The 27,166-nt window shown below is 39.1% G+C and overlaps 1 protein-coding gene across 16 annotated transcripts in view; it reads right to left on the bottom strand.

Moving 5' to 3' along the window:
- ANK3 (ankyrin 3) overlaps window positions 1-27,166 on the bottom strand; it is a 536,318-nt gene that overhangs the window by 65,675 nt on the left and 443,477 nt on the right. For 10 of the 16 annotated variants that reach the window (XM_056107909.1, XM_056107905.1, XM_056107907.1 and 7 more), the window contains 4 exons: window positions 11,526-11,632; window positions 4,951-5,175; window positions 4,326-4,424; window positions 2,108-2,262 (listed from right to left, as the gene is read on the bottom strand). In XM_056107909.1, the coding sequence (XP_055963884.1) occupies window positions 2,108-2,262; window positions 4,326-4,424; window positions 4,951-5,175; window positions 11,526-11,632 (586 nt within the window). The remainder of the gene's footprint in view (window positions 1-2,107; window positions 2,263-4,325; window positions 4,425-4,950; window positions 5,176-11,525; window positions 11,633-27,166) is intronic. The other 6 variants (XM_056107912.1, XM_056107913.1, XM_056107914.1 and 3 more) reach the window with 1 other exon arrangement.

Genomic DNA, 27,166 nt, shown 5'->3' with positions numbered 1-27,166 from the left:
GCTCTGCCGTGCGGGTGAGATACACTCGGTAGCTTGCCGGGCTCTCCGAGAGGGGCGGAGGAATCGAACTCGGGTCGGCCATGTTGGCTGTGTGCAAGGCAAACGCCCTACCGCTGTGCTATCGCTCCAGCCCAGTGATTTGCTTTATTTGGATTAATTTCTTTATATTTACTGTGTTTTCTTATAAACTTCCTTATAGGAGATTTACTATATTTCTATATTTACTATATTTCTATATTTACTATATTTACTGTATTTCATGCTTTAGAGTAAGTGTGTGTAATAAAAAACAGAAATGCTAATTATTACTGGACGTCCCTGTTCATTAGAAATCATGGTAAGTTGTAGATGGATATAATATCTGTATGTCTAAACATTTAATGTGTACTTAAGAAATGTGAAGATATGTTGAGTTTTTAAATATTGAGATTTGCAAGAATTTTTCTCTTTAGATTTATTTTCTTTTCCACAGGACACATTTCTAATATAAGTGGGATTTACAGTTAAGCGTCTTTAAAGGCAAAGAGTACCAATTTCAACTCCAGGACTGCTTGCAACTTGTCAATTGCCTTCTCTGAATCTAAACCTTCTGATTTAAAAGTGGGATTTAAACCACCCTTGATTTGCAATACTTTGTCTAACTTTGAAGTCGATAAAGTCTTTTTATCATGAGTGTCTATGAATATGATACACTCAACAATCATAATCATATAGTTTCCCCTTAAGCTTGCCATAAAGGCATCTTTACATTGGTTGTGATTAACTGTGTCTTATACAAAACCTTTGGCATGAAAACTTTTTCTCTAGACTAACTCTAATAGTGACATAAGTTGATATTTTCCATGGTTTTACTATGTGGTAAAGGCTATACAAGTATCCATCTGCATAATTATTTCTCAACAAAACCCTAAAAAGGAAGGTACTCTCCATTTATAAAAGTAACAATGGCTCACAGGGATCAAAGGCTTGCTGTATCATCCCCCAAACACCCCTGTGTCTGCTCAGATCTTCTGTTCAAAGTGTGAGAAACACTTTTAGATGTTAGATGTATTCCCAAACCCAGAGACTCAAATGCTAAGAGTGAATTCTACAGTTTGTGAATTATACCTCAAATAAAAATGTTATTTAGAATAGGAAATAAATTTGTAATCAGGATATCAGCATTACGACAATTTGTATTTTATGGCAAACCTCACCATATATTTTCAAAGGAAAATTCTGTATCACATCCCTACTCTTAAATCTATTTCCAGTGTCTACTAAGAAAAAAATTCTAGGGTCTGCAGCGATAGTCCAGCATTTGCCTTGCATGAGGCTGACCTGAGTTCGATCTCCAACATCCCAGATGGTCCCCTAAGCACCGCCAGGAGTAATTCTTTTGTGCAGAGCCAGGAGTAACCCCAAACCATTGCTGGGTATGACCCCAAAAAACAAAATAAAGAAGTAAAAAGAAAAAAAGAAAAAAATTCTATGATTCTAGGGATCATATAACCTGAGCTGGTGTATGAAAAAGTGAACATGTTCATCTATGTGTCGGTCCTACCAAGTCAGAGTAAGATAATGAAGCACCATAGGTTTCAATGATTGAACTAAATATTATTTTTAAAAGCTGATCATAGCCCAAGAGAAATTAAGTACTAATGAAGACTACTGAAATAATCTGGGAGAAAACCATTTCATTTAGAAAGGAAAAGTCTGGAAATAGTAATTCCAGAAAGAAAATGTGAACATATTTTTTAAAAATGCTCTACATTCTTTGCATTCTTTCCACTATTATTTCACCCTCCTTACACGTTTTTTCCCTTAGAATACGTTCCTGGATATTGGAAAGAATGATATATTTGATCAAAAATTCAAAAAAGAACCATTAGACTATTATACACTATGTGTGGGAGTAAAAAGGAGTTAGATTAAATGCAACTTAATCTTAAATGCAGAAAATAGCAATAAATACTCGAGTATTTATTGAATGAAATGAAATAAGCAATGAAACTCGAGTCAAATCACAACTTAAATTTCATGTGTGAAAATCAAGCACTGTTTCTTCGGGTCATTCATTCCTTTGAGTTCCAAAAGACATACAGAAGCACAAAGCTGTCATAATTACCTTCATCCATTCCATTAAGCAATTCAGTTAAATCTTCATTTTTACTGTCAAATTGATGCTCTTTCCATGTTTCACCATTTTCACTCCGAAGAACAATAAGTTCTCTCTCTTTTCCTCTCATAGAGCCAAAGTGAGGGATTTCCACTATGACAGGGCTGGAAAAAAAATCCACAATATTTTGGTATTAAGTCAAATATAAAGAGATACCTCTATGTCTTATCTATACTGTCATGCTTTAAGAAAGTTCCAGTTATAGTACTCATTTGAAAATCAGAGGTGCCACTAAGGTTGGGAATGATTTCAAAGCTGCATAATCATTTACTATTTGAATTATATATTAAAGCCTGAGAACATGCCATCATTCATTCATTCAAAAACAATTCTAAGAACCTACTATACGTTAGGCATTGGGTTAAATGGTGGGCAGGGCAAAGAGGAGGGAAGGGATATTTAGCATATAAACAGGAAATTTGAATTAAAGGGTTGGAAGCTATTAAAAATCGACCATTAAGAAGTTGGTCCATTTTTAAAAGGACACAGTCATTTAATTTTTTTAAATAGTCTGTAACTCTCCTATTTTGAAATAGTTACTGATTATTTCCCCTTAACAAAGAACGCAAAACAATCTATGTAACATCTGCTCTGATAGTTTCCATTACTTTCATGGCTTATATATAGTAAAGACAGTTTCTCTGATCTTTAATTTGTAAAACAGTAGTGGGAAGTTTAATTTCCTAACTCTAGCATATCCTGCATAGAAATACTTAAACTTTCTGAAAAAGCACTTGTTGGTTTGAAATTACTGTGTAACAACATACTAATTTTTGACAGTGTCCTTTTGCAAACAAATGTGAAAGAATGGCTATAAACTGAATAGGGTCAATCAAGCCATGGAATCATATTGTTAATTTTCAAAATTGAACGCTAAAATGCTAAAAGAGATGAAAGGAAGTGAACAGACCACAATCACACACGGTTTATGTAGTTGGATTGTGCAGCTTTATTTTATTACATTTAAATAGACAGTATCATTATTTTCCTACAGAGGTTGTATGCAATCTTACCTCTTAATTTCTGTGTTTATAAGCAGAAAAGGGATAAGAGTTGCAATGATTAACAAATAACAAACATGAATATCTGACTTATTATCAAAAAAGTGAAAGCATCCATTTAAAAATGGGTTAACAAATATGGTGATTTTTTGGCAAAGTAATTATAATCCAAACTAAGAATTCTTAAAATGTCATAACGTTTTCATTTTTGAAATGAAAACAAATCAATCTTGAACAGTCATTAAGAAATTTTTTTATAAATTTTAACCACACCTGAGAATTCAAAATTCTTTTTTTAAAAAAGAACTAGATACAATCTTTGCAGGTTAATGTATCAGATACTGTCTGTGTAAACATTTAAGGAATGTAGTTTTGTGTATGACATTCAACAATAATACTGGAAAAAAAGGTATGGCCAAGGGTGTCAGAACAAGGTGAAAGCCGAGCATAGGTTTTCATTACAGGTGTCTTCATGCAGACTGCCAAGGGAAACAGAACCCTCAAACAGAGAAGCAAACAACGAGTACCAACACATCTCAGCTTCAACAAAACAAAACAGTTTAATCACTTGAGTAGAATATTCTACCTGCTGCCTATTAAATTTTTTTTGAATGTCTGTATTCCCACCATTTTTCAAAATCAATTGACTCATTGATGAGCTTTCCTTTTCAAAGCCCATGAAGATTATTTAGTACTTGGAATTTTTAAATATATAATTACACACATATAGATACACAGCAGGCATATCTATATGGACATGTATACAAAGACATATGTATCATTTATAGCAAATGTTAATTCGAAGACTAGAAATATTTATTCTTGCAAAGGATTAAAATTAGGCTGCCAGTTGGTCTTAGAAACAATAGTATCCAGTCGAAACGTTTCAAATTAAAGAAAGGTTTACAAGGAGCACAGAGGTATGAAAGCTGAATGCTTGCCATGAATTCCACATGCTTGAAAAGCACAAGAGAGGTTGCGATGCTACGTCAAGCCACTATGATATTTTTCGTTCTTTCAGTCACACACATCAACTGAAAGCATCAAAAAACTGAAAAGGTCAACATAAAGCTAAGACAAGAATAAAGGCCATGGGTGTGACAGAAAAAAATTGAAAATGGAAGGAGAGTTGTAGACATTCTGTATCTTGTCTATAAAGATCCTACCCAATAAATTTTGTTCCTTGAGGCCCAAGCTGCAGGACTCGGCTAACCAAGCTCTCACCCTCATTTACAGGGGGAGGATTGGTGGGAAGATGCAGTTTACTGAATAAAATCCATGCAGCAGGAAGAGAAACAAGAAGGGGAAATTGTAAACAAACTGTCAGTCGTGACAGAGCCTGCCTGACCTGTCACCCAAGTGCCACCTCAGAAAATTGAGCTCAACGGGACGTTTTCCTTCTTACAGACACTAGATGCCTACACGTTGCTTCCCTCAAATTATCTTTTAGATGACATGGACACGTAGTGGCCGTTTGTTTAGTGTGATGTTATCACCGAGCGTTTGTCTTTTTCCCTGAGAATAGCTGCTCTGGGGCTTGCTAAAGCTCCGTGCACTCACTGAGCAGACAACATGCATCTGGGTTAGTAGAAGCTTTGCCCAGCAAGATGAGTTAAAGGTCTGTAGCTTCCCATGAAGTGACACAGCCTTCTGACTTCGTATGTGCCACCAAAGGGGTATTCAAAACGGCCCAACAAGGCTGTTAGACAGTTAAGTTCTGGAGTTAAGCAGGGTAAAGAAAATCAAAGATGTGCTATGAGGGCCAAGATAAAAATTGATAAAATAACTTACCCTAAAAATTGGGCCCCTGCAGGACCCATTTCTACCAGCCTACTGGCTAATCCCTCTCCTTCCACCATTGGGGGTGGGTTGGCCAGTTTATGTCTCTTTACCAAACGGCAGGTGATGCGGGTGGGGGCCGTGCACTTCCGTGGAGGAATGATGATTCTCATCCCATGGTGGCGGCTTCCTCTCATGGAGCCCCCTCTGGCGTCCACCATAAAGCTAACCAGAAACCTGCAGGAGAACAGAGGCTGAATCAAGGACGGAAACAAACCATCTCTAGTCAGGGCGGTTTTGAAACGAAAACAGTTGTGAAGTCTAAAATGACAATGGAACTACCATTCCTTCTATCTAAAAATAAATTGGAAGGAAATACAGAAGAGTCACATCATGCATGCATTTCACTTGTGCACTGGGGAAAACTGAACAGGGCAAGTTATCCACGGTGGAACGTGGCTTCCAAATGGAAGTCAGCCATTTCTTAGATACTCAAATGGAAGGAGCCAGGATGGTTTCAAAGTTGGAATTAAAAAGAGCTACTCAATGGGCTGGAGCGACAGCACAGCAGGGAGGGCGTTTGCCTTGCACGCGGCCGAACCGGGTTGAGTCCCAGCATCCCATATGGTCCCCCGAGCACTGCCAGGAGTAATTCCTGAGTGCCTGAGCCAGTAATAACCCCTGTGCATTGCTGGGTGTGACCCAAACAGCAAAAAAAAAAAAGAGCTACTCAAGAACTGTGACATATTTAAAAACTAAAATTGCTCTATGTGCACTTTGTAGGTGATTAATGTTATATTATTATATATTATATTATATTCTTTTAACTTGATGTTACTGTGTCTGGCATATAGAATACTCTCGGTAGCTTGCCGGGCTCTCCAAGAGGGGCGGAGGAATCGAACTCGGGTCGGCCATGTTGGCTGCGTGCAAGGCAGACGCCCTACCCGCTGTGCTATCGCTCCAGCCCTAAATGGTTTTAGCCAGGTGCTGACTATAGAATGTGTCATATACATTCTAACTTTTATTATTACAAACCAGAATATAAAAATAAAAGCAGAAGATTAATAATTGTATTATGACAATTTTGATGGAAAGATTTAATATTTTTAGTATAACTTTGGTTTAAAAATTACTTGAATTGGGCTGGAGAGATAGAACAGTGGGTAGAGCATTTGCCTTGCACACAGCTAACCCAAGTTCAATCCCTGGAACCCCATATGGAACCCTGAGCACCATCAATAGTGATTCCTAAGCACAGAACCAGGAGTAATCCCTGAGCACTGCTGAGTGAGGCCCCCAAAACTTAATGTTCACTTTCTGTATTTATCAATCACAAAAAGACTATAAATATACACATACACATACACACATATCTATATATATTTATTTATTTATATCCATGGTGGAGGGGCCGACCCGAGTTCGATTCCTCCGCCCCTCTCGGAGAGCCCGGCAAGCTCCCAAGAGTATCTCGCCCGCACGGCAAAGCCTGGCAAGCTCCCCGTGACGTATTCAATATGCCAAACACAGTAACAACAAGTCTCACGATGGAGATGTTACTGGGCCCGCTTGAGCAAATCGAAGAATAACGGGAGGACCGTGACCAATCCATGGTGGAATGTGGCTTCCTAACACAAGATACTCTGTTAGGAATACTCAAATGGAAGGATACTCCAATGGATATCAAAAGGAATGCTCAAATGGATACTCAAATGGAAGGAACCATGATGGCTTCAAATTTTGATTATACAAATATGTGTGTATATATATGAACACCTACAGTAAATATACATATATATGCATATAATCTCTTTGTGACTGAAAAATTATACATATATATATGATTTTTTCTTTTTTTTTCTTGTTAAATGTCTCCAAATTGGGACTGGAGAGATGGCTCAAAGAACTGGAGCACAGGCTTTGCATATGAGTACTCAGGGTTTACTCTGACTGCACATGGTTCCGAGTCCTCAGCACTCTATAAGGCAATAAACAAGGCAATTTGCATGTAATGAGGAAAATACTTTACATGTAGGTATGAAAGTGATTGTCCTATCTGGTAAGATCATACTGAAATTGTTGCTTTCTATTATGTGCTCATGGTAACAAAAAAAAAATCCCCCCTCTTGTGAAGCTCCACTCACCCCACCCTCCATGCCCTGTCAGTGTTACCAAGGAAGCCCTCTAGAGAAGGTAACCAATAAGCCTGACAGAGGAAGCATACAAGTAACACAGATACAGAAATATGTATCTTTTCAGATGTGCAAATGTACCTGTTACTCAACTGAACCAAATGCTGATGGCAGGAATACTGAACACCTACAGCATTTTGGTTGTTGTTATTGTGGAGAAAATTTATCTATTAAAATCCTCTACTCTTTAGGGGCAAGGAAAACTAAATTCTCTACTCTTAATTCACCTAAAAGTAGTTCGATCTTTCTACAAATAGATTTTAGCACCTTGCATGAAGATCCAGTCTAAAGATTCACTAGGTCTAAGAAGAGAAACTTCTCCCACAGAGCAGATTCACCCGCTAGCCCATCTTGAGAGGCAGTAGGTAAGGGACAATTTTTCAGTTCATTCAATTTCAGAACCAACTATGATCACCAGCACTTTCACACCCTTTTGCTTATCTTAGGTTTAGCCACATTCCTCTGAATTAAAATATTTTTTATAATAGTCTACTTTTTTTTTTGCCTTTTGGGTCACACCTGGCGATGCTCAGGGGTTACTCCTGGTTCATGCACTCAGAAATTGCTCCTGGCGGTGCTCAGGGTACCATATGGGGTGCTGGGAATCGAACCTGTGTCAGTCATGTTGGCTGCGTGCAAGGCAAATGCCCTACCCGCTGTGCTATCACTCCAGCCCCTATAATAGTCTACTTTTTAGAAGGAAATCACTAAATATTGGAAAAGGACTGATGCCCTCAGAACAGAAAAATTTACTCCTCCTTCTTCAAAGACAGACACATGTTAGCCTGTGTAAGTTTCTCGAGCTGTTTCTAAAACTTGATGATGCAAGACTCAACAGAACAGGTTATGGGGAGATCTTAGATACATGTTCAATCACGATTTTTACTCCCTCACAAATGCAATATGTAGTATTGTAAAGAAGAGTAGGACAAAGTGGGTATTTCTCAGCATTTCAAGGATAAAATCTTGCAAGTGGAAATACAAGCAGGAGAATAGATTTAAAATGACTCGAGACGAACCCTGAGCTTGAAAAGTCCATTGTATTAGTACAAATAAACACGGGAATGTTTGCACTGAGAGGGCAGTGTTTGCCCTGGCAACAAACCACTAAATCTCAATAATACAGACAGCAATTCAGAAGAAATCTGTCTCCACTGCCTGGCTTGCAGAGCGGGGCACAGTTCCTGCACACAAGTACACAATAAGTATTTACTGAATAAAACTGGTGAACAAAAGTATTTGTAAATGTACTTAGAAACAGCCTAGACTAAGACTTGCTTAATAGTAATGTGTATATATGACATGCAGATATATGCATATATTTTAAAAACTTGAGCTGTGCAGCCTTGAAAGAAGCTATAAAAATATGCCATCTCCAAAGAATGTCAGGACTTGGATAAAATTAGCTGATTTTTTAGAATTTAAGATGATTTTAAAGACAAAGTAAGAGAGTATATATTTTTATTTGATTTTGGAGACACACGTGGTGGTGGGATACTCTTAGTCACTCACTTTCTAAGTGAATACCAAGTAGTGCTTGGGGGACCTTACGCCGTCTACGATTGAACCAGGGTCAGCTGCATGTAAGCCGAGAAACTTAACCCCTGTACTGTATCTCTTGGCCACTGATTTTTTTTCTTCTGTGTTCTGCTTAGTACTCTGTGCATGATTAGTGCTCATAAATAATCATGTACTACCCCACAGTATTAAAATATTATAGATCCAAAAGACTGTGGAAAAAGTTAATGTTAAGCAGAATTTGTGCCTTATTATTTAATGGCATTAGAATTACAGAAACTTGTTTTCCAAACCCATTCATTATGCAGTCTATGCAAAATAAAATTTCATGCACTATAACTTATACAAATTAAAAGATGATGTTGAATCATAGTCGCATATTAAATGTATTTCAACTAAACCCGAATTCTACACATGATCCCAAAACTAACAAATGAATGTTACTACTAGTTTAAGGAATAGTGAATGACAAATGCTGACATACTACAAATATTACATGATCTAACTGTGGAGAAAATTCACATAAATTAAAAATACAAAAAGGATGGGGCACATAAAGGACACAAATATCACCTTGAATCATATTGTGGGAGTGGAGAAGAATAGCTGCAAAATAATTTAGAAAGCAAATGGAAAAAATTAATGCAAGGTAATTAGAAGCCAGCAACAGAAAATGCCAATGATAAGCAAAGGAAAAATAAAAAATGAAATCAATGCATTTCACATTCGTGAGACGGGCCTGGAAAATATTAGTTTTAAATGATTATGTACTCTACACCACAAATCTGGCAGTAGGGAAGTATTTCTAAGTGAATACCAAGTCTATATCTGCCTTTTCAAACAATTCCAACTTACCTGTTACTTTCGCTTTCTTGCACATGTCTCTCTCCAAAAAGTTCAAGAGAAGGAGAGATAACTGACATATTCAAATATTTCATTGTTCTCTCAAGTATGAGACTGTTCACTTGTAATTCTAATATCCAATGCTCCCTCAACTTTTATTTGCTAAGTGAAACCCTTCTACTTTTCTTTTCTAGATAGAGCACAAAGTGTTCTAGATGGCTGTACCATGGTGGCAGTTCAGCAGGAATGATTCAAGAACTTTTCACAAATGGACACTGAATTGCTCATCTGGTTTCACATTTTCTTCTCAATGCTGATTTTATCTTATGGCTTTTGTACGCATAGACTCATATGTACCTGATACAAATAGTACTTTACTGTCACTGTCCTCCCGTTGTTCATCGATTTGCTCGAGCAGGCCCAGTAATGTCTCCATTGTGAGATTTGTTCTTACTGTGTCTGGCATATCGAATACGTCACGGGGAGCTTGCCAGGCTTTGCCGTGCGGGCGAGATACTCTTGGTAGCTTGCCAGGCTCTCCAAGAGGGGCGGAGGAATCGAACCCAGCTCGGCCAGGTCAGCCTCGTGTAAGGTAAACGCCCTACTGCTCTTAGTAATTTTAAATCTTAAGCATTTAAAAAATAGCATTAAAATAAAATTTCCTCTGAGGTAAAAAATGTGTTGACTCAAAGATCATTTTATAGTTTATAATTTCCAAAGCACTGTTATAAAAAAACTACAGAAATTTCTTTACATAACTGTTCAGAATTATTATATAAGTCTCCAGCATTATTAAATCTTAGGAATTTTCATATGTAAATGGATAATGAAAGAAGTGGAAATAATGAGTAAAATCATTCTCAAAGACTGAAGGTTCAAATAAATATTTAAAAAATACAAATGAAAGATTTTAGCATAATGCCAGGTACATGAAAGCATTTGGTAAATGTAAACTATCATAATGCATTTTAATGAAAAGTAGCAAAAAATCTTCAAATCGATAACACTCCAAAATAGCTAATTATCATTTCAAATTAATTGTTTTTTTTTTAACCTGGATTGTATAGCAACTAATTTAAGGCCTTATGTCAACTTCAGAGATTAAAAAAGAAATACCTTGAAAATTTCATTAATTTTATTTAATTTGTATGGATATAAATTATTCAAAGTTTTAATTACTAACAATAAAGAATTCTGTAAATATTTTAAAATACACAATCAATTCTATAATTACAATGGTTCACCTTTTGCTTGTCTCAAACCAATAAGAAAACAATGATGAGTCCATTTCACATTGTTTATATTAAAGTGCTTCTGAGACAGATATATATTACATGGGTACATTCACTTCTTAGGTAAATTTGAATTTGATAAAACTATCTTGTTTCAGGCATGCCAATATACCAGACTACTTAGAAGTTTCATATTTTCTTTTTTACAGGAAATCTGAAAAGTAAAATTAAATATTTGGCAACACATACCATCTAAATAAACTTATATAGTCTATTTATAAACTAAACATTTAAGTGAAGTTCCTTTGTTATTAGAGGTGGAGCAGAGAGCAATCAATTATTGAGGAAAAGTATAAGTATATTTAAGTTTTTAATTAGAAAGAAAAATCAAACAATCGGGGAAGAAAAGTTCCTTCAAAGAAAATAAAATGAAGAGAAATGACTATAAATTTTACTGAAAGAAAAAAATTATAGACCTAGAATTAGAACAGAATAGCTAGAAAATTTTCTTATATCAATAACACAATTAATCCTCAATATTGTGTTCTAGAGACGTTACTGGGCCCGCTCGAGCAAATCGACGATCAACGGGAGGGCCTTTACCTTTACCTTTACCAGTAAAACTAGATGGACCTATTTGCTTAAAAAAATTACTGATTACAGAAATATTTCACATATACTCACTGATAAAGTCAAATTTATATATATACAAATCTTTTGAAAATGAAATTTATTACTTCAAATAAGAAATGTAATGTTAGTTAACAGGATAAAGAAAAGGAACTTTTAAGTCACTTACCCTGAATGAACAGGACTTGAAACAAGATTGACGTTATCTAAGGTGTCTGCAGCCCAGCTATAATGTCTAAGAGAATCTGAATCAAATTCTCTTGTGAAGGTTAGATGCTGAAAGGAAAATGATACACCGATCAACAACTCACAAAGCACTGATTCTCTGTACTTGCAAAATATATCTGTATCTAAATCCAGAATCTAGCATTCCAAATAAAAATTGAACCCATAATGATTACAAAATAATTCCCTGAATTTCAAAATGAAAAACTCAATCTTGATGACTTCTGCTTCCAGAGAAGCTAGCAATAGCCTAGTGTTATGACCAAGTAAATAAGGTAAATACCAAGAAAATACAAATACAAACATGTATTTTCTTGGAACAGGAGAACGCCACTCTGGAGAGAGAAAGAACTTTGAAGTGTCAAGCTCCAATCTTAGTTATCAATGAAAAAATCAGTGCTCTTAAAGTACTGATAATTTCCAATTAATGCATTCTACATTTATACACTGAAATATTATACCTGTTATCAATATAATTGAGTAGAATAAAATGTATGCATAACAGTCATAGTACTATTCACAAATATCCATATATTTACAGGAATGTTTTGTTACATAATCTTAAAATGAAATGACAGAACAACAATCATGAAGATAATTATTATTACCTGATAAAAATTTGACACTGCTGGGGCTGGAGCAATAGCACAGCGGGTAGGGCATTTGCCCTGCATGCGGCCAACCCAGGTTCGATTCCCAGCATCCCATATGGTCCCCTGAGCACTGCCAGGGGTGATTCCTGAGCGCAGAGCCAGGAGTAACCCCTGTACGTTGCCAGGTATGACCCAAAAATCAAAAAAAAAAAAACACTGCTGCCACTTTGGACATTGAGTCATTTGTCAAGTACCACTGCAGAATTTGGAATATGTCTCTATAGGATTCACTGTGGGAAATCAAGAGTGTTTGGGTGGAGATTTGATGCGGTAAGGATGCTACTGCTTTCTGCCCTGAACATTTGCCTAACTCTGGAACTGAACAGAACAGGAAGCTAAACGCCTACCCAGAAAATCTTCAAAAGGCAAAACAGGCATTTCTAGTCCTGTTAAGAGATGCCATTCTCACTGATAGGACATGGATAATCTTACTCACTATGGACTTACATGGACAAAACAAAGGAATAGACAATATGGAATGATGAAAACCCTTGGATTGCAAAGTTATAGACATGCAGGGGTGGGGAGTGGAGATGGAGGGGAGTGAAGACCCAATCAGAGGTGACATAGGAGAGTGGCGGAGGATAGTGGGCACTTTGGTGGCACGCAGTAACTTTGCACCTCAGTACTGTAACCTTCACACGCCAACACAACACATATCACCAGGAGGCTTTATTTATTTATTTTTATTAATTTTTAATTTAATTTTTTGTAGAGTTGTTCAGAATAATTTATTACATTCAATATTCCCACCACTAATCCCACCACCATACACTTTCCCACTACCATTATTTCAAATTTTACCACCATCAATGAATTAAATAAAAATACAATAAAATGTTACATCAGCACCCAGTCTGAGTGTAAAGCCCCAATGAGCACGTGTGAGCACCACAGTGCTCCCTGGCACACAACCTGGACGTGCACAAGCACCAACACTAAACAGCACAACCCAGGTTGAGCACCACAGCCACCTGTACATGCCCCTTCATCGCAATATCAACAGAGAGAAGGGAAGGGCAGAAATTAAAGGGAGATCAGCAAAAAAAAAAAGAGGAAATAGAAGAGGAGATAAAAGAAAGCATCACTGTCACTGTCCTATTGTTTGATTGCTTGAGGGGGCCCAGTAACATTGTGAGACTTATTACTGTTTTTGGCATATCAAATACGTCTCGGGTAGCTTGCCAAACTTTGCCGTATGGGCGAGATACTCTTGGTAGCTTGCCTGGCTCTCCGAGAGGGGCGGAGAAATCCAACTCGGGGTGGTCCCAGGTGGGCTGTGTGCAAACACCCTACCCGCTGTACTATCACTCAGTTTATGAAGGTTTGAAGAAAAAAAAAAAGAACAAAAAAACATTTTTTTTCTTGCTTTTTGGGTCATACCCGGCATGCACAGGGGTTACTCCTGGGTCATGCATTCAGGAATTACTCCTGGTGGTGCTCGGGGGACCATATGGGATGCTGGCAATCGAACCCGGGTCAGCCGTGTGCAAGGCAAATAGGCGAATGCCCTACTGGCTGTACTATTGCTCCAGCCACAACAAAAAAGTTCTATAAAGAGAAAAGAGTAAGAGCATGAATCAAGGAAGCTAATCAAGAAGTTTTGTCACTTTCCCAGAGTTGAAGGCCTGAGTTCTTGAGTGAAATGAGCCATTGAGTGAGCAGCTATGTGAATGAATATAAATTCCACGATGACATATCATAATTGGATATCAGACCTGGAGATAAAGGAAGATCCTGTACATTGAAAGAGGAAAAAGGGTCCTGGGTGGCAGACTTCCAACAACATTCATCAAGGAAAAAAATTCAAAAAACAAAAATGAAAGGCAATGAAGCAATTCCTTCAGTGTTCTGAAAAGACATGATTTTCTGCCCAGAATTCCACAACTAGCCAAACCAAGAAAGATGTGTTAAGCTATATAAAATTTCAAAAAATGTATTTCTCACACACTATAAACTTCTGGAAGATACACGAAGACACCAGGTTTATGATGAGAATAGTGAATTGTTATGGTGATGATGTACGAGGACAACACTAGGATCATGAACTTAACAAAGAGGCTGATAAATGCTCTCGAGAGTGAGCAAACAGATGAAATCTAGAGGACAGCTAAAGTGCAAACTTAAGAGAGATTTGCACAATCAAGGGAGTTTGTGGTTGGACAAGTGATAATGTTCAGAGAACACCAATGAAATGAAAAGGCCCTAAGAAGACAAAATATTTTGACTAAAAGGAAATATAACCATAATATAATATAGACATAACAAAAGAAGTTCTACATATTGGTAACACACACACACACACACACTCTCTATCTCTCTCTCTCTCTCTCTCTCTCTCTCTCTCTCCTACCTCTTTGGGGAATGTGGAGAGAAGAGATGCATGCATGACAGAAGCAATTTAAAAAAAATAAAGTTTATTTTTCCATTTCTGGAATTCAGTAATTTGTGAAATATGGAAAAACTAACATGAAACAACTTATCATTTGCACAGGCACATAAAATGTGTCATTGGAAGGTACTCTGGACATTCTGTTTTTTTTTCCTAACGACTATGTCTTGTAAAATTGAGAAGAGATTGCATGTACTTGTGTAACTTTGATGATAAAACTTGAAAGACTTTTAAACTATAGGGGAGTATCAAATGCCCAATGACAATAGAAATGAAGAGCAGGAGAACTGGTTTCCAATAGCTTGGCACTGGGGTTGGGGTCTGGGTGACAAGTTAGAGAAGGGAACAGCAGGACAATGGGGAGGGGGAAAGTGGCTGCGACAGAGGCAAGATGGGGACAGGAGGGCAACCGGGGACACTGGTAGAAGGTGAAGGGTCCTGGTGAAGAGATTGGTTTTAGAATAATACACGCCTGCAACTCAATCATAAATATCTGTGTAACTTTGTAATTCACAGTGATTCAATTATAAAACAAACAAACAATAATCAGGAAAACAGGAATACTTGTCTTGCATGTGAGATGACCAGGATTCTATCCCTGGCACTACAAAAACAACAATTAAAATCAAAATTAGTGGGGCTGGAGCAATAGCACAGAGGGTAGGGCGTTTGCCTTGCACGCAGCTGACCTAGGTGCGATTCCCAGCATCCCATATGGTCCCCGAGGAGCACCACCAGGAATAATTCCCAAGTGCATGAACCAGGAGTAACTCCTGTGCATCGCCGGGTGTGACCCCCCCCAAAAAAATCAAAATTTGCACTGAAATTTAACTAAAAAATAACTTGTAGTGTACATATTTGTAAGTCACCATCTGTCTACATGCTAGAAAAATGTACACAAATGAAAAACGGCTCCCCCTGAATTCAATGTGAGCAAATGTTACATGGATGAAGGTGTAATTAAAGAGGTTAAAAAGATTCAGAGGGGGCTGGAGCGATAGCACAGCTGGTAGGGCCTTTGCTTTCCGTGCGGCCAACTTGGGTTTGATTCCCAACATCCCATATGGTCCCCCGAACACCACCAGGAGTAATTCCTGAGTAAAGAGCCAGGAGTAACCCCTGTGCGTCGCTGGGTCTGTCCCTCCCCCCCAAAAAAAGAAAAAAAAATCCACAGAATGAAGGTTTAGACCCAAAAGGCAATTTGTCACTAGAAAGTTTCCAAATGCTCTGTGGTTTAATCAGAGATTAGTGTTGGACTTAGTCTTCTCTCATTTACCTATTTTATTGTGTTTCAGTCAACCACCTTCAGAGTAAGACAAAAATGCTTAATATAAACTGGGCGTTGCTGCTCATTTGATTACTTTTCTAAGTGACTTTTTATATTATATTTCAAGCCTCAAGGTTACTTTTGACAGAGTGTATTTTTATAAAGTTCTAATAAATATTGTCATTCCTTTTTGGTAATTGCAGTAAATTATTTACCTGAGGTTGTTATACACATGCACTAAAACCATGAATTATTGAAATGATGAATTATATCACACAAAAAGGTATCATTGCTATCATGGAATATTTATGGAGCAAGAATGTAGCAGTCCCTTGGGATGCCTCATCCCTGTAAGTTCTTTGCTAAGGCTTTTATTCTAGCTACTCTTTGCTACTCCTTAAAATTTTTTGTACCACAAATACAGTACGGGCTGAAAATAATGAGCTGTATATCTCAATATTTACTGCACGTTTTTCTCTTTTCCACTAAGGTCTACTTAGATTTCTGGGCAGACCTAGAAATTTTAATAACAAAATCCAAATGAAACACTCTTCTTACAGTGCAACTAAATTCAAGGTAAGTCAATTCAACATAATCTGTGGTTTTCATACAAAGAATGTAAATTGTGGGATTTATCCCCTAACTACCTGTGCCTCAATACTTATTTCTATAGACTAGAGTTTATTTAAAACTGAAATGATAAAGTTATACTATTGATATACTTTCATAAATAACATGAATTTCAAAATGTTCTGATATATTGTTATGTGCTTGGCACCATCAAACATATGAAAGCCTTTTCCCCTCTCCATTTTTTACTGAACAAACAGGCATTTAAGGTGATAAATAGGATACTATGTGAAGAGGTATTCCTATAGTTTACTAGAAAAGCTTGGCTTTAAAGTAGAGTCACAGGGGCCAGAGCAATTGTACAGTGGGTAAGGCATTTGTCTTACAGGTGGCTGACCTGGGTTCAATTCTCAGTATCCCATTTGGTCCTCTGAGCATCACCCGGAGTAACCCCTGGGCATTGCTAGGTGTGGCCCAACATAAATTTTAAATAAATAGTCACAGAAATAGATTTGGAGATATCCTTTGGCCCTGAAAAAGGATAACAATACCCGTCTACCTCTACCTCCAACACACACACACATACACACACACACACACACACACACACACACACCTTAAGCTTTACAGTTTCAGAATGGCAAAACAACACTGTTGCTGCAGATTTCACCACAGGAATCTTATCTGGCTGAGGAAGTGTGGAGAAGTATCAGAGAGGTAACTGGGGGAATGCTCTGCTCAGATACAGCCTTTACTCCCTCAGGCCTGAGCGAGGCCATACGTGGTGGGCATCAATTTCTGCACCCATGAGCCCACCTCCTTGCAGAGTCTGTACTAGGACAGCAGGCCACTGGGTAAGAAGAATGTTACCCTATTTCAGAGGTTTACCTAGCAGGCTTAATGGCTCTAGGATCAAGTCAGATTTCAATCTTGACTTCATCAGAAAGAAAGGAGGTGTTTGTTTGGGGGCTACACCCAAGTCCTTGGCCCAAGAAAGGAGATATTTTCCCAGAGATATGACCTTATCTTTATTTACTGAATGATCCTTTGGCCTTCTTCAACATCATGGCTAGTTTTGTGATCCTTAGCATGTTTCTTCTTTTGTTCTACACTCAATTTCCTCTTTTTCCAATTGAGATTGACTGCTATGGACAGCAAACAAAAATGTACATTAAAACTCTGGCACCAGGGCCAAAAAGATAGCACAAGATTTAGTGCAATTGCCTTATTTGACTTATTTGCCTTAACTTGACTGATGCCACCCTAGTCCTAGGTAACTCATACAATCCCCTGAGCACAGAGCCACAAGTACTGCCTGGCTTGTATGAAACCTCTCCCTACACCCAGCACCCCAAAAAACATCTGGCACAAATGTCAATGTTGGTAAGGAATTATAGTAACATCTCCTAATAAAGTCTTGCTGGAGCGATAGCAGGGATGGAGCGATAGCACAGCGGTAGGGCATTCGCCTTACAAGCGGCCAACATGGCCAACCCGAGTTCGATTCCCCCGCCCCTCTCGGAGAGCCTGGCAAGCTACCGAGAGTATTCGATATGCCAAACACAGTAACAAAAAAGTCTCCAATGGAGACGTTACTGGGCCCGCTCGAGCAAATCGACGATCAACGGGAGGGCAGAAAATACTTTCATTTATATTGGTTTATTGGTTAAAAATCTGAGAATTTGGGAGGAAAACACAGGAAAAATAAAAATATTCTTGTACCAGCCATGTGCAATTTACAATTATATCTATAATATATATTATATATGCAGTATAAACATATACACAGGATTCTTATACCAACACAGTGGATTCCTTTCAGTTAGAATGCATATTATTTACTGGCTCATAAACCTGTAAATTCCTATACTAATAGCACTACCATAATTTGCTGTCAGTTTAATGTCAACAATTGCCCTCTGCTTTTATCAATTCACTTGTTCCTTGAATCCTCAGTACATGCCACAATTGACCATGGAAGGTAATATCAAACTGATTTCAGATTTCAAGAGGAGGTGAATCTCTTTTGAAAGATGCTGAAAGAATATGATAATGTGAAAGTCAACAATCAGCACCAGCAGCTTTAGTGCAACACTACCTTAAAGAGAAATTCACAATGACTTGAGACTTATTTTACTCCCATGTCAAAAAAGAAATAAAAAAGTGCACCATTCTTTATCTTGGAAATGATGTCAAGGATTACTATTGAGATCAAAATGCACATTATTCAATGGAACCTGAAGCCTGACTAATGATGAAATCACTGTCTCCAAGAGCTTACTACTTTCCAAAAATAGTCTCTCACTGGTGCTATTCATCAGAAGAAAGAAAGCAAGTACACACTGGCCTTACAAACAAGGACACACCCAATGCCCAGGTCTGGAAATAGCTGCCCGGGCATGGATGAAGTACCACAGAAGGAAAGAAAGTTTTTGCTGACAAAAGAAAAAAATCCAAGAAGCTCCAATATTGGGCAATTCTCTAGAAGGCCAACTCTGCATTCTTCAGGTCAATTCTTAACTGGTTTTTATCAGTCAACTCTGCTCCCTCCAGAGCCCAGTAGGAGTTGGTCCTGCAGATTTAAAGGGGGACCTAGATACACTAATGTAACAATAACAGCTCACAAGCAAAATTTAGTGCATCTAATCAGAAAACCATAAACACCTTTTAGTTAAGAAACAGATGGATGATGGGACTGGGAGCCCAGGAAAGCAAAGGCTAGTCAAAGATTATTTCACCCCACGGTCATAAAATCAGACAGGCCTAGCTTGGGGGAAATGATGAGGGTATTATTTCTCTAAGGCAAAAAAAATAATAAATGATCTGGGTTTAACTCACGCTGCATCACTTCATAACCACGGGGACAGCAAGTCTAAAAACTCACTGAACTTCTCTTCTGCTTTAGGTTAACAGGAGGGTGTTAACTGGCTCATCTGGCTGAAAATGGGATGATTCAACTAATTTAACAGTGACTTAAAAATGATAAATGTTATGTCAACAAAACATAAGTCCAACATAACCAGATATATTTTTATAATTGAAGGTAATTTATTTCTTAAAATTCTATAATGCAGCCCTCTATGCATCTTTTTTAGGATAGCCAGTCCTTTCATATTATTACAGCCTTTTAGATTAACAAACAACAGCACTTAACACGCTTTGTTCTGAACACTCACCTAAACACTAACTCTTCCCACTAATACAGTCCAGCCATACCCCACATTAATGATAGCAACACTGCCCCTAGTGATCAGCAACAGAATGGATTCATGCAGTCATCAGATCTAAGACCTAGTTACAGTGTCTAATGTAACTTCAATTTGTGTTGCAAAACTATACTTTTATCTTCAACTTTTAAGAAACACATCATTTGGATCGCATGGCAGAGCCTGGCAAGCTACTCGTGGCATATTCGATATGCCAGAAACAGTAACAATAATGGGTCTCATTCCCCTGACCCTGAAAGAACCTCCAATACAGCAGCGTTGGGAAAGATGAGTAAGGAGAGGCTGTTGAAATCTCAGGGCTGGACTCAAAAGGAGAGAGAGAACAAAAGGGAATGCCATGCCACAGAGGGAATGCCATGCCACAGAGGTGGGGGGGGTGGGGGGGGGTGGGGGGGTGGGGGATGGGAGGGATACTGGGATCAGTGGTGGTGGAAAATGGACACTGGTGGAGGGATGGGTACTCGATCATTGTATAATTGAAACCCAAGCACAAAAATTTGTAAGTCTACAACTTTACCTCATGGTGTTTCAACAATAAAAATTAAAAAAAAAAAGAAATCTCAGGGCTGGGATGAATGGAGATGTTACTGGCGCCTGCTTGAGTAAATCAATGAACAACGGGATGACAGTGATTCAGTGATACAGTGAATGTCAACTGGTGTGAAATACTGTTGTGTTTAGTCTGTAAAATGGAAACAATGACACCTAGTTCATAAGGTGACTGGAAGCATGAACTAAGATGATCTAGTTAGTGCATTTTGGAGGCAAAAACTATAGAATACAAAGTTATTACCAGAATCTTGACCGAAACTACAAACTAAATCCCAATAGTTAGATCTGTTTGGACATTCTGTGTGCTAGGTTGTAAACAGACTTTTAGGAAATGGATTCCAGGTCTCTGTCATACATGATGTAGAAGGAAACACAGCAAAGGAACAAAACAACAGGCCATGACAGTAGCCTTGAGATTCTGCTGGTAAAACTGTTAAGTGAGTGGGAGGTGCGAGGTGGAGTGTGAGGGGATCTACAAACAGGACCTGAGGGGCAGTGGAGGGAGACTGACAATCTGCCTTTGGGGGAGGGGGTTCAACATAGTAGACCGAAACATTACTCTTAGCAGTATTGTAAATCAAGGGGCCTAAAAAGGAGAAAGGAAGTAGGGGAGGAAGGGAAGGGAGGAGAGGGAGGGGAGGGACTAATGGGAGGGGGGAGAGAGAGAGAGAGAGAGAGAGAGAGAGAGAGAGAGAGAGAGAGAGAGAGAAATTTCATCTTTGAAAAATAGGAACTTACCAAAAGAAGAGAGAGAGAACAAGGGGGAATTGCCCTGCCACAGAGGCAGGGTGGGGATGGGGGGGGGGGGAATTGGGGGGATGCTGGGACCCACGGTGGGGGAGGATGGACACTGGTGGAGGGATGGGCACTTGATCACTGTATAACTGAAACCCAAGCACAAAAATTTATAAGTCTATAACTGTACCTCATGGTATTTCACTAATAAAAAAATGATTAAAATTTTAAAAAAATTTAAAAAATTAAAAAAATTAAAAATTTTTTAAAAAAAGAAAAATAGGAATTTAGAGTAACAAGCAGTTTAGGAGTGGTTACCAGAGGGGCTCGGGAATGGTGGAAGGGAGAGTTACTGACCAAAAGATACACCTTTCAGATACAGGGGAATAAATTCTGGTACAACAGGGTGACCACAGTTATAATACTGCATTGTGCTCATGAAATTCACTGCAAGTAGATCACAAATGTTCGCACCGCACCTGGACCAACACAAGGCAACTCTGGGGGCAGAAATATAGCTCAGTGATAAAGCACATACTCCTGTGATGAAGCTCTGGATTGGATCCCTGGCACCACATACGTGTGATTTTAAAAGTTAACTGGTAGATGTTAGATTGTGATCATGGTTTTACAATGTACATATGTATGAAAACACCATATATCTGGGTGAGTGGTGGGCTGGAGAAACTAATTCCATGAGAAAAACTGGTTCAAGAAGCAAGCAGATAAAATAATGATTAAAAGCTTATGTCAAGAGTGAAAGGAAATTTTCTTTTTTTTCCCCTACAATATTTCTCTTGAAGTCAACTATTATTATTCCTCAGACATCTTTGTTTGAAATAATAGTATAAACGGTAATGCAATTATATTCTTTAGAATTTCCAAATCTGACTCATGTAAAAATAATTTTTTGCCATCATCAACAAAAGGTGGATCAAGGTCAATACAGAAGGTATCCCCCCACCACCCAGGGCGAGATGTCTTGTACTACCTTAAATTACAGCACCAACCTCTGCCTGCAAAAAACTTCCTAATCTTCCTGAGGATCTTCCCGAGGTGTTGAATGGATCACCTATGGAATGCTGGCAAAGCACTTCGAAGAGAAATTGCAGCATATTAAATGTCACTAGTCAAAAGTGCTGCTTATCTTCCAGGAGACTATCTCTAGCAAATCTTTAATCCCAGGCTGGCTACCTTCTGCTACCATGCACATTTCTGAGAGTCCCGTGTAAGACTGAGTGTAAAGGAAAGAAACAGAAGGTTAACCTGCTGACGTGGGGAGTTTCAGGGTGAAAAGAGGTTGGAAGGTAGAGAAAAAAAACTGTTGGCTTAGCCAGCCATCTGGAGTTAGGCATTCTTTTCAATGGCTTAAATGACTACAAATTGCCTAGATATTGAAACCTGCAACTTCTCCACAGGAATCCCCCAGCTTGCCTATTGTTTTGTTAGTATATCAAGAAGCACAAAATACAGTAAGATCCTCCTTAGCCCCAGAAGCCAAGAAGATAATAGAATCCTTGGCTGAGAGGCAACCGAGAGCCAACACAAAGGGATAGCTCCTCAGGGTGAGAGGCTGCGCAGAGGCCCAGAGGCTGTCCAGGGGGCTACTGATGACAGCACCATCACCATGGCTACCTTTCAAATAGCTAAGGCAACTGTTCACAGATAGCTTTAGTCAAACCTCTTATTCGCCCTTGAAAGCCCTGACACTTGGCCCCTTAGGCATGAACTCTGTTCCAAAGAAGCACTATACAAAAGGAAACCCTCTCATAGAGCCAGGGCTGGTGAGTGCTGCACTACCCAGAGAGCCAGGCCAGAAAGGGAGATAAATGCTTATTCTTTAGTGATCAACTGGCAAAGAACATCTTTTCTCTACTATTTGGGCAGTGGGGGTTGGAAGCACCAAATTTTTAATTTATTCTCTTAAACCATTCCCTTTTTTTCTTTAGTTACTATTTATTTCTAGGGAGAAAGTATAATATATCTTAAGATTAAATGACACGTCAACGTGCTTCAAGATTTTCTATGTTGGTATGTGGAAGTTCATGCCAGGGTTGACCACCAATAACAACAGGTATATTGATGAGGACAGAAATTCAAATTAAACTGGCTTAAGGAACCTCCTTCTCCATGCATAGGGAGAGACTAAATTAATTTACTGGTTCATAAAGCAGGGATGTCCAGATAGTTAAGTGTCAGACAAGGCCAAAGCCTATCAAGGTTCAAACGCCTTGTGTTCATGCTTTACGTCTATTGGCTATAACTCTGTACAGCATAGTGACCCCAAAAGGCAAGACCAAATCTTAAACTGAAATCTCACTAAATATTACCTCAGGAAAGGAAGTGCTCTAGATGGCCAGGAGTAGGCCCACTTTTGGAGGGAAATGGTATATACCTCAGGCCCTTTTAAAATTACAAATGACCAGATAAGTGGGAGCATAAATGGGAATAGAGCTCAAATCATCATACCTTGTCACATCTGGTCTAACCTTCTAAGGAAGGTTAGACCAGCAAAAACCAACCGACGTGGGGCCAAAGAAATAGCTCAATGGCTAAGTGCATACTCTGTTTATAGGAGGTCCTGGTTCTATTTCTAGTACTCATGTTCCCTGAGCATTGCCAGGAGTAACCTATGAATATGGAGCATAGAGCCAGTAGTAGGCCCTGAGCAGTGCTGGGTGTGGTGTGTTCCAAACTACCCACCTCTAAAAAAAGGGCAACTAATGTCTTTGAATGATCTCTGTTCTATCTATAAATAATTCTACCAGAAGTCAGGCTGAATGAAGTTCTTCAGCATACAGTCAACATCCTACCATACCTTACAACCATTGCTAAAGTCATTCAAATTACCCTGCTAAATATATGAAGACCACAATATGCTCTCTACACCTCCTATTTATCTAAAGGTCAAATATTTCCATTACTTTAATAATGAATGCACATCACACTTTCTAGCCCTCATAATTTTCATTACTCATTGCTGAATGTAAGCTACCACTTCCTTTTAAAGCAATTGAAGAATTGTAAGAATTACAAATAAGCACTCGGAAAAATAAAAGGTAAAAAAAGGTAAAGGTCCTCCCGTTGTTCGTCGATTTGCTCAAGCGGGCCCAGTAACGTCTCCATTGGAGACTTTGTTGTTACTGTGTTTGGCATATCGAATATGTCACGGGGAGCTTGCCAGCCTCTGCCGTGCGGGCGAGATACTCTCGGCAGCTTGCTGGGCTCTCCGAGAGGGGCGGAAATATCGAACCTGGGTCAGCCATGCCAGCTGCATGCAAGGCAAATGCCCTACCGCTGTGCTATCGCTCCAGCACTAGGAAAAATAAAAATGTACAACGAATATCTTTTATGATACAAAAGGGGGAAAAGTGATAGTACGACATCCATGTCCAGTCCACAACCAAGTTCAAAATCCTGGAGGCTGTTTGGTCTTTGCCAGCATCTTTTTCACCCTGAGCAAGTGGATGTGCCATGAATAAAGCTAAAGATGGGGCTGGAGTGCTAGTCCACTGGGTAGGGCACATGACTGACCATACGGTACCCTGAGCCTACCAGGGGTGATCCCTGAGCACCACCAAGTGTGGTCCAAAAGTGAAATAAAAAGCAGGACAGAACCTGAAGTAAGCTGGTCAGTGACTTTGCCACTCACCAGCTGGATTCTTTCTCACCTCCCCTCCCCACACCTCTGGATGCTACCTGTGCTTCAGGTCCTCGGTTGTTTGAAACTGAGGTGAGAAATGATCTCACAGGTTGCTGTAAAATGGAGCTGGCAAAACCCAAGAACTGCGATGGACACAGGCAGGTGCTGTTTCTGGCAGCACGCTGAGCATGCACACCCTATCTCCAGATGCCTCTGGCATTTGATGAGTGGTCCACCATGTAGAAGACAGGGCTGGCCAATCTGGAGCCAAGCCATCAAGGCACAGCCATGCCAGTCAGCTGTATCCAGTAATTATGTCAGAGAAAAGGAAAGAACCAATCTATTGTACTCATCCTGGAAAAGCAGGCTTCTGTTTAGGCTCTCTCCTTTCTTATGTTCCCACATTTAATTTAGATTAGAGTATCTCAAGCACATACATATGTTACTCTAAGACATCCTGAACTGCAAGTACAAAGCAGTCTATATTGAGCCAACTCACAAATGAATCCAACCATTTACGTTGCCTGAGTGACATACAAAAACCTCATCAGAGGCTTTGAGTCACTGGTTCCTAACTAAAGGCACCCCAGAACCACCTGTGTACCCGCACAAGAATCTAAACAGAAGATTCTGTTTCCACAGACACCCTGTTTGCAAAGAACCCCTGGTGATTCTTAGACTTCCCCAATAAGAACTCTGACTAGGAATTCATGGCTTTTCAACCCAGGATGTATTGAAAAATTCCCAATCCTGGTTCCACTCAATCCCACTGAATCCAGAATTAAATAATCTTCTTTTTAAAAAGCTCTCTAGGTGGGGGCTGGAGCGACAGCACAGCGGGTAGGGCATTTGCCTTGCATGTGGCTGAGCCGGATTCGATTCCCAGCATCCTATATGGTCCCCTGAGCACTGCCAAGAGTAATTCCTGAGAGCAGAGCCAGGAGTAACTCCTGTGCATCGCCGGGTATGACCCAAAAAGTTAAACAAAACAAAACAAAACAAAACAAACACTCTCTAGGTGATCCTCGTGGGCAATCTGTACTGAAAGCCTCTGTTTCAGTAATAATAAAAGTACTACTACTACAGTGTTTTGTCTAGTTAAAACTTGCTTCTTTGTTTTTACATATACCTTCTTAGAATTATATCTACAGGTGATTCTTGATAACAAGATAAAAAATTGGGTTTTCAAGAACAGGGAATCTATTTAAGGAATAATAAAATAAGTAGTCCATGCTGGATTATCCAGGGGTGAATAATGTGGTCTACACGCTAGTCATGATTAAGGCCCAGTAGGAACTGGGGTGGGGTTACTCTTTCCAACCTCTTTTCCCAGCTCTGATCTCTACATCTGCCTTCAAACACATTTTGCCTCACACCGTCTGAAGACAATGCAAATAATCCTGGGGTTTAACTGTACTTTTCTATGGTTAATGAGCAAGCTGATTAATCAGTAGTAGGATAGTGAAGAGGCAACTTGGCTTCATCTAGGTGTGGTGCATGTTGTTTGAAAGAGGAAAGCTCATGGAAAGTTAATTTTTATTCACTTTCTACCTTTACTTGTCAAAGCAACTTCAGCTGAGCAATGACAAGGCAGTTTAAAATCTCTATCAGTACCTTAGGAATTCAAAACATTTAAGACCTCCAGCATGCTTTCAAACAAAAGCAATACTGGGGCTGGGGGGGTGGGGAGGCTGGGGTGGAGGTGGCTGGTGGGGGTCGGACTCCATTTAAAACTTACAAATGCAGCAAATGCAAATTTAGAAGTAAGACAAATAAATAACTTTGACCTTTATTTCAAGTACAAAGTATTTAAGTGTACTTCTGAAGTAAACACTTTTCATTCATCTTCAATAGCGACTGACACTCTTCCCTCCGCAGACATGCTCTGAGAAATCAGCCTTTTCTTTCTTGCACAATAACTGAGACACTGTGGATTAACAAAGCTAATATGCCTCTTTCAGAATTTGCTTCTCCCTTTCCAGACTTTTTATTTTGCAGGTGTTCACACAAATAAGAGGGAAGAGAGATAGCACAGGAGTTCAAGTTCATGTCTTCTATGAGGATCCCCAGGTTTGATCCCTGGACCACACTGATGTCCTGAATTACTGAGTGCAGCAATGGAGGGCCCAACCATTACCAGAGTGGCCTTGGTAAAGGCTTGAGTTGAACCCAGAGTCCTGTTGGCCAAGTATCACCAAGAGAAGTCCTGTGGCATGTTTAAAGTTAGTTTTATGGTACAATCCTTTTCACCAGATATCAAATCATGATTGTGTCCATTAAAACAAAGTACTGTGTGTCTGTAGAATAATTAATCATTCTGAGCTCAAATGCAAAATACCACATTGCTGACACTTTTTGTATGAAACATAACTATTCAACACCACAATTTCTTTTTATTTTTCAGGCCACACCTCTTCATGCTCAGGGGTTACTCCTGGCTCTGCACTCAGGAATTACTCTTGGTGGTGTTGGGGGGACCACATCTATGGCCTAGGGATCAAATCTGGGTCAGTTGTGTGCAAGGCAAATGCTCTATCCACTGTACC

The sequence above is a fragment of the Sorex fumeus genome, unplaced genomic scaffold, assembly GCF_029834395.1.
Source record: "Sorex fumeus unplaced genomic scaffold, SorFum_2.1 ptg000183l, whole genome shotgun sequence".
Lineage (NCBI taxonomy): Eukaryota > Metazoa > Chordata > Mammalia > Eulipotyphla > Soricidae > Sorex > Sorex fumeus.
Note: the sequence above shows the minus strand (reverse complement) of the source record. Positions and strands in the feature narration are given on the sequence as shown.